Here is a 13,251-nt window from a genome sequence, read left to right as displayed (position 1 = left end):
TAGGAGTACATTTACTTTTTATGTGTAGGAGTACATTTACTTTTTATGTGTAGGAGTACATTTACTTTTTATGTGTAGGAGTACATTTATTTTTGTGTAGGAGTACATTTACTTTTTATGTGTAGGAGTACATTTACTTTTTATGTGTAGGAGTACATTTACTTTATAGATGTTGGCAACTGACAATGTAAAGATTATCAATTCAGAATGCTGAAAAACTGTCTGCCATTGATGATGTTAGCTTCCTTGTTTTCTATGGTCTTATTTTTTATATTTTCCTTAAAATTCAATAATTTTAATGATACAGTACACTAATTTCATCTGCCACAGGTACTCATTTGCCATTGTCGGGATCAATATTACTGACCTTGCCTACAACCTGCTAATTAGTGGGGCTCTCAAAACCCATTTGTACAATATTGCTCCAGAAGCTGCAGCTTTGCATCATTTCCAGCAGACGTTCTGTAAGTTTCCACTCTCCATAATCTGTTTTTTTTATTTTCCATAGTGCATATTTTAAAAAAAAATATGCTTAGCACTTGGCATCATGCACAGGCAGTGTACAATTGTACAAAAATGTAGAACGGACAGCAGTTTTGTGAATGTAAATATGATTATAACATAAATAAAGAAAAACCTGGCGCCAAATAGTCAGTGGAATGTCCTGTACTCCTCAAGGGATCCGCACACTTGCTCGACAGACCATGCAAAGAAAAGAACACAAACAAACAAAAATCATAGCGCAACACTGTAGGGTAAGCAGTACTGCACTAATACACACAAACAGTTAAGAATCCTAGCGACTATTAAAATAATTATTTATTAAAAAGAACTATGCCAAGACCGACAATGGCAAATACAAGGAACCGCAGGTCATCCGGAGCACAAAAATTGGAGCCCTACTTACATACAGCAAGGTTTAAACTCGCATGGTAGGAACAAGTCCTAGGTAGAGATGATCTCCCTGGCGGGTGATGCCTCTGCTCCACTGCGGCTCAGACACCAGTCAGTCCTTACGATGGTAACCGGAACAGCTCCGGCCGTGGGGGCTGGTGTGCGGGGTCCACAGCTCTGCACCGCGTGTAGACACACGCCTCACTTCCTCCTACGGAGCAACAGGAAGTCTCTGCGCGCCCGCGCGCGATAGTGCCCGTTGCCTTAAAGGAACAGCTGGCAGGCTGAAGGGAAAGTTGGGCTCCAAGGCCAAATGTCCTTAAACGTCCAAAGTCAGTCAAATAGTGGCTGTGCCACTAGCCCTACGCGTTTCGTAGATGTCACTCAGTGGATTCACTGTTGTCTGTGCTCCTTCAAGGGAGCTCCTTGAAGGAGCACAGACAACAGTGAATCCACTGAGTGACATCTACGAAACGCGTAGGGCTAGTGGCACAGCCACTATTTGACTGACTTTGGACGTTTAAGGACATTTGGCCTTGGAGCCCAACTTTCCCTTCAGCCTGCCAGCTGTTCCTTTAAGGCAACGGGCACTATCGCGCGCGGGCGCGCAGAGACTTCCTGTTGCTCCGTAGGAGGAAGTGAGGCGTGTGTCTACACGCGGTGCAGAGCTGTGGACCCCGCACACCAGCCCCCACGGCCGGAGCTGTTCCGGTTACCATCGTAAGGACTGACTGGTGTCTGAGCCGCAGTGGAGCAGAGGCATCACCCGCCAGGGAGATCATCTCTACCTAGGACTTGTTCCTACCATGCGAGTTTAAACCTTGCTGTATGTAAGTAGGGCTCCAATTTTTGTGCTCCGGATGACCTGCGGTTCCTTGTATTTGCCATTGTCGGTCTTGGCATAGTTCTTTTTAATAAATAATTATTTTAATAGTCGCTAGGATTCTTAACTGTTTGTGTGTATTAGTGCAGTACTGCTTACCCTACAGTGTTGCGCTATGATTTTTGTTTGTTTGTGTTCTTTTCTTTGCATGGTCTGTCGAGCAAGTGTGCGGATCCCTTGAGGAGTACAGGACATTCCACTGACTATTTGGCGCCAGGTTTTTCTTTATTTTGGTTTATTCTGTTAGTACTGGCAGTATCACCGGGCAGCCATCCTTTATTATAAGTTTTTTAATATCACACTGTGTATTACACTTTAGCGCTAGTTCACATTTTTTTCTTCACCATTTATGATTATAACATAAATACCAAAAATAACTGAGGATATTTTATTTTTGTTTTGTTTCCCATTGTTGCTTTTAATGCAGGCAAACAAGGCTAGTGGAGCATCAATAATTATTAGGTTACTCATACAGTAGTTCGTTCTCCCCAGCCAATGGGTTCTGTGTGACTCCTATCTGTAGAGAAAGTGATGTAGCCCGGTAAAATCTCAACAATTTCTTCATATTCTAGGCCTCACAATATTTAGATCTCTGCTGGTTCCTAGAACGACAGAACACATGCCACAGATTCAGCTTCTCTTTCACATTGTTATAAAGTAAGATTAACCCCACATTACTATATGGGGCTGTAGACTTCTCCCTATTACTTCCCATACTTACTCTTCAATTATTTATACATAATAGTGAAATCACTGTAAATAAACACCACTGTGAATAAATGTAATAAAGTATTCTAGAAAGAATTGCTACTAATAAACTCTTACGAGACCATGGTCTTCTCCATTCAAAAGTAGATGTTCTTTAGAAATTCCGAGGCGCAAATTGACTCCCAGGTATATATGACAAAAAGATAAATCATAACATAGTATAACTCTGTTATACAATGCCGGATTATGGGGGAGGAGGGGGCTGGTTGGGCACTTACCCAGGGTGCCCTCTGGAAAGAGGCTCCCCGCCACTATTTGTGAGCATGCGCCCAGCAGGGCACTAAGTTTGGCCACCAGGATATATTTTTAAATTTCCCGCACGCCATGGGAAATTTTGAAACGTTTCCCGGCTGCTGGCGACCAGACGGAGTGTCCTGCTGGACATACGCACGGGCGTGCTCACAAATAGCATTGGCGCACCAATTGTGGGCAAACACTGTAAGTGTAGTCAAGTAATCAAAATTGGTGACTTGACCTGCGTTATAGTGGCCATTGTGTGCATCAAGAATGAATGAATGAAGAGTTATGAATTAAACAAGTAACAGGATACAGTGATATTAAAACATGTATGGCTTTGCAGCATCAAATCTCATAGTCGGTGAATAAGTGGAAATGGTCCATATTTCGAGACACTTCTGTATCCAGTTGACACAATGTTGCAGTTAAAATGATTCTGTCCTTTTTGGACTGACCTCATGTACAGAACAAAAGATGAAAAAGCCTCATGCTACATCTAACTTGACATATTATTTAGTTAAATACTTATCTGTATATCTTTTCATAAGCAAAGTGTTATTTAGTTCAATTCTTTGGCCGAAGTATTTTTAAGCCTCCAACCACTTCACGGTATGGACCCCTCTGTAGGTCATAACACTGCTGAACCTGCAAAAAGCTCTCATAAGAGCTGAACTAAATGACCCTTCCTATGAGAAGATATACAGGTAAGAATTTTTACTATGTCAAGTTAGATGTAGCACTAGGCCTTTTAGTCTTTGTTCTATACGTTTAAAGATGCAAAGATTCACTTTACAGTTGAATTTCATGATGAAATTGAAAACAATTTGTTTCATTCATATCACTTATGGAATTATATTATACGGGTCTCTTTTCTTTCTTATATACCAAACAGATTGATTTTTAGCAATTTCAGTAACTTGAAGATTCTCCTTAATCTCTAGATTATTATTGAAATACCTATGTCTTTTTTTAAATAAAAAATACTTGCTGTGATTTTGTATTAATACTGTTTCAGCCCATGTATTGGAAAAATGTTTCCTTCCTTGCATTGTAACAAATGAAAACTGTTGGATCTTGTACCTCTAGGCTTTCTGATGCATGAGTTTCACAAATTCTGGATTGAGGAAGACCCGCTGGACATAATGGAGTTTAACCGTGTGCGAAACAAGTTTCACAAGCGCATCTTAAAGCAGCTCCAGAATATGGATATGGCACTGTGTCCCCACTTTGCTGCCTCTGAAAGCTTAGTCAACGTGTAATTATCGTCATACTTCGATTCAGAAACACTGCCTCACTATTGTGTTCAATCACGGCTTTGATCATAGCTCACATGCTGTATGACCATAGCGATTGTATGCATGCTTTCTGGTGAAGTATTCATCTATGTTTTTAATATCACACAAATCACTCAACACTAGTTCTCTCTGGGATTTCTCATTCAATGGGTGCGCGTGTGAGCGGCATTACACAGTGTTCTATTTTCATCTGACATAGGAGTTTTCTATTTTTTTAGGTTTTTCTCATAGTTGAACATTAAAGCGATGTATTTATCAAGCTTTGATTTGTGTTTGAACAAGCCAGCTCTTTGTATTGTGAACATTTTATGATCCGTTATATTTATTCTAAGGTCGCAGAATCGAAATGTCTTAATATGTATAATATTCCACTGCAAACAGATTTCTAAAAAAAAAGAAGCTTATAAAGAGAACTGCATTGTAAGAGTATAAGAGTAAATGCCAACCCACAGTGTAGCCCAAGCAGCACACGTGTGGTATTAGGTGGCGAGTAGATTTTTTTTGTTCGGCGGGTAGATTTTTTGGTGATTTGTCGACCACTGCATCCACAGGGTTATTTATGATCTAATTAAAGGGGCAATCCTTCTTAGAACCAACATGTACTGATGACAGTGGTGTGTTTAAGGGGTTGCAGTTGGGTGATTCATGCTTTCTATTACCTACATTTGACTTACCTAATTATTTTTTTTAAATAATTGTTTATGTGACTTTGTAAACATGGTGAGCAAAGAAGGTTGGGTAGCCATGTTGTCCTACTTCCATGTAGTAACAAAGGAGAGAGAAGGAGCAGGTGGTATGATACCTTTTATTGGACCAACAAGTACAGTAGTTGATATGTTACAGGCTTTCGTACCTCTCAAGGTCCAAAGGACCAAGGACAAACACTTGTAACATATCAACTACTTGTTGGTCCAATTGTAACGGGTGCTCACCACAAACAGGAAAGGACCGCGAGACTGAGGTGCGGAAGTTGGTAACCACCGACCTGCAACCGAGCAACCAAGTCCGGAGTGCAGAGTGAAGGTCGTTAAGCTGGGTCAGGGTAGGAGAAGACAGAATGGTCGTAGTACTTGCCGTGGTCAAGGGTCGGAGAGATCGGATAGACGTTGAGAGGTGCCGGGGTCCAGGAATATATAAGGTAGAAGTTCAAATGCATCCGAGTCCAGAGCTCAGAGAAGGTGGAGGTCCAGGTACAAGCCGAGGTCAAACAGGAGCAAGAGAAGCAAGACAAGGTCAGACAAGGCAATAGCAGGGCAGCAGGGTGTTTGAGGCAAACACTAGTTACACAAACCAAAGTTTATACTCAGCCAGTTTGCAGCAGGGCTGGCTGAGCATTTAAGGAACAGGCAACCAATGGTAGGATAGCAGACAGCTGCAGGGTAATGAAGGAAACCCGCTCCTTAGACATATTCAGTCCCCTGATGGGCTGGGGCGGTGAGAAGTGCAGGTGAAGAATAATTGGAGATGGAATTAACCCCTTGTGTACCCGTGGCGCTTGCGCGTAGCTTGCGTGCGGTGCGCATCACCTGTGACATCACAGGGCGGAGCCTGGGCGTGGTCTATGAGGTGTCTCCTAGCCTGGTAATGCGGCGCCCGTTGCGTCATGGTGGCGGGGCTTAAGCTTGGTGCATGCGGTGTCCCCCAGCCTTGTAGCGCGGCGCGTGTCACCCGTCTCGTCACTGGTTGCATCACGGAGGCGGGGCTGAACGCCGATTCTCACACCAATAAAAGGTATCATACCACCTGCTCCTTCTCCCACCTTGGTTACTATAAACATGGTGAGCTGACACTTGGGGAAGGTTTGATTTCCTCTGGCTTCTCACTTCCGTGTGATGTCACTGTGTGTTGAACAAGAGTTTACACAGTCAAAACCCCCCTATCTGCACCTCCCCTGATCTTTATTGGCTCTCCAATAAGTTACTGTGTGGGATAAGGATAAAAAAAACACTTGTTTGCGTACTCCATATTTAGACCCCTAACCATTGCAATTTGTAATTAATTTGCAGAGAAACGAACGTAGTTAAATCTTTGCTTTTTTATGTGGACTGATTAGTTTAAAGAAGCCAATTAGATTGTTAAATTGTTTACAAAAGGTTGTTTTGGGGGAGCTGCCTACATGGGATTGCAGCTTTAAGTAACCAATAAGAAAATGGATCCAGTCGGTCCAGCACTTTCTGACTTTGAGACAACAAAGATATTTTGACTTCCCACAGCACAGTTCCTAAGTAAAATCTTGTTTCATTCTTTTTTGAATGTCTCATCTATTTTAATACAAGACAAGTTCATGAAAATTAAAGTTTGATGTAAAGCAATATATTTTACATTAGAACATACATTTTAAAATTAATTGACTGTCCCTAATATTTTGCAGCAAGCAAAATTTTATCAAGGAAGATATTGTATTTTTAAATATTGCGGAGTATTTCATATGCCACCACGATGGATTTAAATGCTTTATTGAAAAATATTTTACATGGAGGTATGCGGTACTGTACATACTTTTTCAGTATGTCATAGGATAAAATAAAGAGATAGACATTGCTGTAATCAGAATTACAATTACAGGTGTTAAAATCGAAAGAATATAAACGTAAAATAACTTGTAGTTGATGGAAAAACGTCAAGACGAAGAGATAACATTTGTTTCTGTGGCATTGAGAATTGTTTTAAAAGTTTACTCATAGTCATATTTTTGTATTGAATGTCAGTGTGAATATGCTGCCAAGATGCGATGTGTAATCTCATTTACTTAAAGTCATTTTTTGAATTTCAGGCTGCTGATTGTGATCACTTGAGTACATTTCATGACATTCCAATAAAACTTCTGTTGTTGTAATCTTACTTTCACCTTTCTTGGATATATTTTTGTTAAAGGAATTGCATTATTTTTGTTAAAGAAATTGTATATTGCAGTATTTAAAAAAAAAAAGCTGGCTGTTATGCTACTTTTAAATTTTCTAAGAAACCAGAGACGTAACAGTTGTTTTCATATCTATCTTTATTTTGGGAGCTTTGCATTTTTTTTAAATACTGGATAAGACATAAACTAGCAGTTCATGTGTGTGCACCCTTAGGCCGCGTGTATAGTGCCCGAGACGGCGACGCGTGATGTCACCCATCTCCACTAGCAAAAGTTGTATTTTGCTTTGCGGCGGCGGCGCAGCCGACTAGGCCATTGATTGAGTGTTGCCGGCTTCAAAAAATCCCGTCGCCATGACGCCCCGTCGCTTTGTCGCAGTCGCGCTTTCTATAAGCGTAAGCGGCGGCGGCGGCGGCGGCGACAATGTATTTGTTTTCGGGCGACGTCGCTGGCACTATAAGCGCGGCCGTATACTGAAATTAACATTCTTGATCCTAGACCATTGTTTTTCAACGGGTTCCCCGGGCATCCCTACAGGGTTCCCTACAGGGTTCAGGTCATTTTAAAATTTACCAAATACAGAAGAATTTACAATGCATCTTATCTCAGATGCGCTAATAGAGAGGGTTGGGATTCCTTACAATGCATCTGATCTCAGACGCGCTATTAGACAGTGTTGGGTTTCCTTACAATGCATCTGATCTCAGACGCGCTATTAGAGAGGGTTGGGATTCCTTACAATGCATCTGATCTCAGACGCGCTATTAGACAGTGTTGGGTTTCTTTACAATGCATCTGATCTCAGACACGCTATTAGAGAGGGTTGGGGTTCCTTACAATGCATCTGATCTCAGACACGCTATTAGAGAGGGTTGGGGTTCCTTACAATGCATCTGATCTCAGACGTGCTATTAGAGAGGGTTGGGGTTCCTTACAATGCATCTGATCTCAGACACGCTATTAGAGAGGGTTGGGGTTCCTTACAATGCATCTGATCTCAGACGTGCTATTAGAGAGGGTTGGGGTTCCTTACAATGCATCTGATTTCAGACGCGCTATTAGACAGTGTTGGGTTTCTTTACAATGCATCTGATCTCAGACGTGCTATTAGACAGTGTTGGGGTTCCTTACAATGCATCTGATCTCAGACGTGCTATTAGAGAGGGTTGGGGTTCCTTACAATGCATCTGATCTCAGACACGCTATTAGAGAGGGTTGGGGTTCCTTATAATGCATCTGATCACAGACAGTATTAGAGAGGGTTGGGGTTCCTCAGAATTTCAAAATATAATTATAGGGTTTCTTAAACAAAACAAGGTTAAAAAAAACTATCCTATACCCTGTAACATTACATCTTTAAAAACGTGTTCTCCCCGGACCCCCATTAAATAATATTAGTAAATTTCTCAAATAAAGCCGATGACTCTCATTGTTCAGAATAGTAATAATCATAATATATTTTTATTGATATGTATTGTAATAAGTTCACCTTAACTTTAAAGAAATGGTGGTTACTTTCACTATTTTGGTTCTAAACATTTTTGGTTTTCTTGGAATTTGATTGGTTTTGGATATTATTTATTTTTATTTGAATACTCAATAAGTAGGAAAAAATGTTTCCAAAGGGTTTTTTTTGGTTACCGAACTCAAAAGTTCACCCAGTTTATTACAAATTAAACAAATAAAAGAAAAAAGATTTGAGAATGAGTCTTCGGTTTGAATTTCTCTTGGATTAAAAAACTAGTTTCGATGTTTGACTCCACTTTCTGAATGAATTTCAAATCAGAAAACTTGGCCATCTTTACTTTAAAATGGAAATCCTCTTCAAAATACATATAGGCCCAGACCATAGAGATCCAGTATTGACTTAACGAGCTGTTGGCAGAATGAAATGCTTTGTTAAATCTTAACATGTATCTTCAGCACTCATTAACGCAGTGTTAAGTGCAGTTATCGGGTAGAATCGCAGGGATTTAATAACATAGTTACATAGTAGATGAGGTTGAAAAAATACTTCCGTCCATCAAGTTCAACCTATGCTAAATTTAGACAACAGATATTTTATCATATATCTATACTTATTGATCCAGAGGAAGGCAAACATCACATCCAATGATATCTCATAAGGGGAAAAATAAATTCCTTCCTGACTCCAAGAATTGGCAATCGGATTAATCCCTGGATCAACATCCTTCCCATGTATACTTAATTGGTATATCCCTGAATACATTTGCTATCTAAAAAAACATATTAGGTGAGGTAAGATACAATGACCGTTGTTTTTCTATATAATTAGCTTTGTAGATAGGCGTTAATCTCCGGGAAAATTATGTCCGTTAATGATTTTGATTACGTTCTGTTATTATGGAGCTTTGTGGATCTGAACCTTAGAGTTTACACATTTCTTTTGGCTCATTAATATCGTTTTCTGCACTAAATAAGAATATAGTGTTTTAAAACAGTTCAGATTAATATATTCCTTATAGTTGTTTCTTATCCACCCAACATACAACTGTATTGGTTATGCTTCTACTTGTATGTATCATTTTAGTCATACTGTATAGTGTAAGCCCTTTTGGGATTACTAGGGCTTTGGAGGGTTAACAGTGTGAGCTCACACCAAATAACGACCCTTCCCCATCACAGGGTGCTGGGTGGCTAATCAGAATCATATCCCCACACTCTTCTGCCCAGTGATAGTGACGTCATAGCAAGATGTATATACAGGGGTGAGGCTTCTAGTAGGTGAGGTTCCAGGGAGGTGACAAGTGGAAGCCTCAAGTGTACATATGTGTAAATCAGTGACCCATCAAGTAATACACCCTGACGTTACTGCAGGTCTCTGGTTATTACTTTTGAGTTAGGGAAGTGCCCTTGTAGATAGGGTCTGTGTGCTAACACAACAAATAGATAGTACAGGTTCCCACAGGAGAAGACAACAAAAAACAAAAATGCCCAAAGCTACTTCCAATGTGACAAAAATACACAGTGCAATACCTACATATCTCTTGTAAAAAGGGTCATTTAGTTTAACACTTTGGCCAAAGCGTCTTAAGCCTGCTGCCACTTAAGAGACCTGTGTCCCAGAGGGGCTTACCCAGACGTGGTCCTGGGACTCCATTTGAGATCAGTATCAGAGAGCTTATTATACAGTAAGTATCTGCACATGGATCCCGAGGGAGGTGTAGTCAGTGGCTAATGGATACCCCTGTTACCTCAGCACCAGGCTGCTATAGATGAGATATTTGGCAGTGGAGTTTGGGGAGCGCAGTTTGTCACCAATTATGGAATAAAAACATAAAACACAAATAGTGCAGATTGTATACGAAGTTGGGATATAGTAGGCTATAAGTAATCCTTTAAGATGTGCACTCACATTTTTTTACGGAAAATAAAGCAGTTCCAAAACTCTGTTTGGTGTTTGTATGTGTGGTATCAGCTGCTGTGGCCTGGTCTTTATCTGATATTCAGCAAGTATCCCGGTTGTCTCAAAAATGATGAAAAATACCCATAGTGCGATCTGTATAATTCACAATTTATAGCATACAAATGTATAAGAATCACACTTACATACTGTACAAGCGTGAAACAACGATCAAGTAGTACTATAGTTGTAGTCAGTATCTCTGACCACGGCTGCCCCATCTCCCTCCTCGAGGTGTTTGCTTAGCGTTCTAGCGTCTCCTCGTTGAGTAGCTTCCGGTTCCCCGGTCACGTCACTTCTGTCTATTGGAACGCAGACAGTTGATACGCAAAGACATTGGACATCTGCCCGGTGCAGCAGGAAATGGCAACGCTGGAGACTCTACATTCTCGGCTTTGTCATATCCATTGGTTACTATATTATTACGTCGCTGTCTTATTATAATGACATATACTTAAACTGCCATACATAATGCGCTTGATGTATCAATAAAAAGACATAAATAATGTCAAATAGAATACGGAAAGGGAACTTTGGAGGGAGCCAGAAGAGTTTTATGGCATTGAGCCTTTCAACTCGGTTTTTGGAGCATAGGAGAAATATATTGCATGGCGTTACAAACCACTACTTAGCCAAGCATTTTCTCCATTGCCATAACAAAAGTACCGTCGGTCTTAAAGTGATGGGCCTTGAGCACATACCTAATTCAGTCCTTGCGGGTGAAAGGGTGCAGGTGCTTTCACGTAGGGAGACCTTCTGGATCTTTAAGCCTAACAGCTTGGCTCCAGGAGGTCTCAATGAAAACTTGGACACTAGCACCATTATCTAGTGTCCATCTTTTCTTGTTTCCTGGGTCTGTTTTTGTCTTGATCAATTTTTGAAAAGGTTTATTTTAATTTTAATTATATTTTATATATATCTTTTATTTTTCTCATTATTATTATTATTATCATTTATATTGTAACCTGTCATTTAAATTTATTTCTATATATGTATGTGTGCATGCATATGTATGTGTATATACAGTATGTATATTATCAATAATATCTTATTTTTTAATTGGTTTGTTTGTTTTTTGTATATACATAAAGACTTATATATACATTATTTCATTTATGGATATATATACAGTTGTGTGAAAAAGAAAGTACACCCTCTTTGAATTCTATGGTTATACATATCAGGACATAATAACAATCATCTGTTCCTTAGTAGGTCTTAAAATTAGGTAAATACAACCTCAGATGAACAACAACACATGACATATTACACAGTGTCATGATTTATTTAACAAAAATAAAGCCAAAATGGAGAAGCCTGGCGAAAGTCGTCACAGTGGACCATGAGTTGTATCATTGTTACTACTACAACGTTATTGTGCTTACATCTAAGCCAGTTGAGTTTTACTGTATATAATTTATGTCTGTACCCTAGCTCGCATTGGTGTGTTTTGATAGCACAGGTAGTTCCGTTCATGCGGGACGCTTGCGACTGTCTCCCACCTCCACGAGCAGGGTTGCTATGTAATCACTATCTATGATATATATACATACCTATACGGATCAGTGTTTAGACGGCAAATTAACCTGGATAAACTAATGGATTTGAATGTGACCTCCACCAACATATTTGTTATGGGAGACCAGTACTTTTAACACCTTTTACCTTCCGGGATCCACTTCACTAGGCAGGACAACATTGTTGAATAAAATGGAGTTGATTCGGGTAAAACCAAAAACGTACAAAAATGCACAAAACAAGGGAATACATACCAACTGCGGGTCTGGTGGGAGATACTAGCCTCAACTAGGTGCAGTGCGCCTGCTTCAGAAAGGATTACCCTGTCCGCTCCACGTCCAGGAATACACGGTAGTACTCTTTTCGGGAGGTGAAATGATAGGTGTGAAATCAGCGCTTATGCAAACAACAATAATAATGAACCTTAGATACAGAGTCCAATTGGTAGTCCTGGAGCTGCCTTGAAAAGATTATTCTGGTATCTTCTACCCAGAATCGGATTGAAGGCTGGAAATTATCTTTTCTGGCGCTGAGGTGAGGTGAAGAAGAATGTACTTGCAATTTCTTCTGTTAAGCTGTGACCTCAGGAAAAGGAGAAAAAGAAAAGACAAAACATGCAGGGAACCTGCAATGGTGTATTACCCAAGGGATAACAAAATTATGCAATGAAGGAGCAATTTATTACAATATTAAAATAACAAGGTTCAAATAACCATGGGTGACAATTGATAAACATACATATAAAATACAATTTAATATAAAATTATTGGATAATGGACAAGTGCCTAAGCACTATCCACGCTCTTGCACTTCGGAACTTAGTCCAACAGTTCCTTTCTTTGCTCCGTCTGGTCTAAAATTGAAAACCTACTCACCAAAAGTGAATAGGAAATAAGCATTTGGTTTTAGGGATCCCTGATGAAGAGAGACATTATTTGTACTTTCGAAACGCGTTGGAAGGTTTTTTGGGCACCGTTGAGCCACCGTAGCTGAGGACCAATACTGGTGACGTCATCACGCCGTGCGGATCGTGTGTATCCCAGGAAGCATTGCATGCAGGAGCACTGAATCGGATCCCCGGCTGCAGAGACCAACACACCACCAGGCGAGCGGCGATATCAACGGCAAAGACCACTAAAACCAAGTGCTTATTTCCTATTCACTTTTGGTGAGTAGGTTTTCAATTTTAGACCAGACGGAGCAAAGAAAGGAACTGTTGAACTAAGCTCCGAAGTGCAAGAGCGTGGATAGTGCTTAGGCACTTGTCCATTATCCAATAATTTTATATTAAATTGTATTTTATATGTATGTTTATCAATTGTCACCCATGGTTATTTTAACCTTGTTATTTTAATATTGTAATAAATTGCTC

At 40.0% G+C, this 13,251-nt stretch overlaps 1 protein-coding gene across 3 annotated transcripts in view; it reads left to right on the top strand.

The window, feature by feature from the left end:
• The window catches only part of ELMOD1 (ELMO domain containing 1), a 111,651-nt gene extending 104,733 nt beyond the window's left edge, over nucleotides 1–6,918 (top strand). For all 3 annotated transcript variants that reach the window (XM_075592371.1, XM_075592369.1, XM_075592370.1), the window contains 2 exons: nucleotides 331–464; nucleotides 3,869–6,918. In XM_075592371.1, the coding sequence (XP_075448486.1) occupies nucleotides 331–464; nucleotides 3,869–4,041 (307 nt within the window). In that variant the 3' untranslated portion in view covers nucleotides 4,042–6,918. The remainder of the gene's footprint in view (nucleotides 1–330; nucleotides 465–3,868) is intronic.
• Nucleotides 6,919–13,251: the final 6,333 nt, after the last annotated feature.

The sequence above is a fragment of the Ascaphus truei genome, chromosome 3, assembly GCF_040206685.1.
Source record: "Ascaphus truei isolate aAscTru1 chromosome 3, aAscTru1.hap1, whole genome shotgun sequence".
NCBI classification, from domain to species: Eukaryota; Metazoa; Chordata; class Amphibia; order Anura; family Ascaphidae; genus Ascaphus; species Ascaphus truei.
Note: the sequence above shows the minus strand (reverse complement) of the source record. Positions and strands in the feature narration are given on the sequence as shown.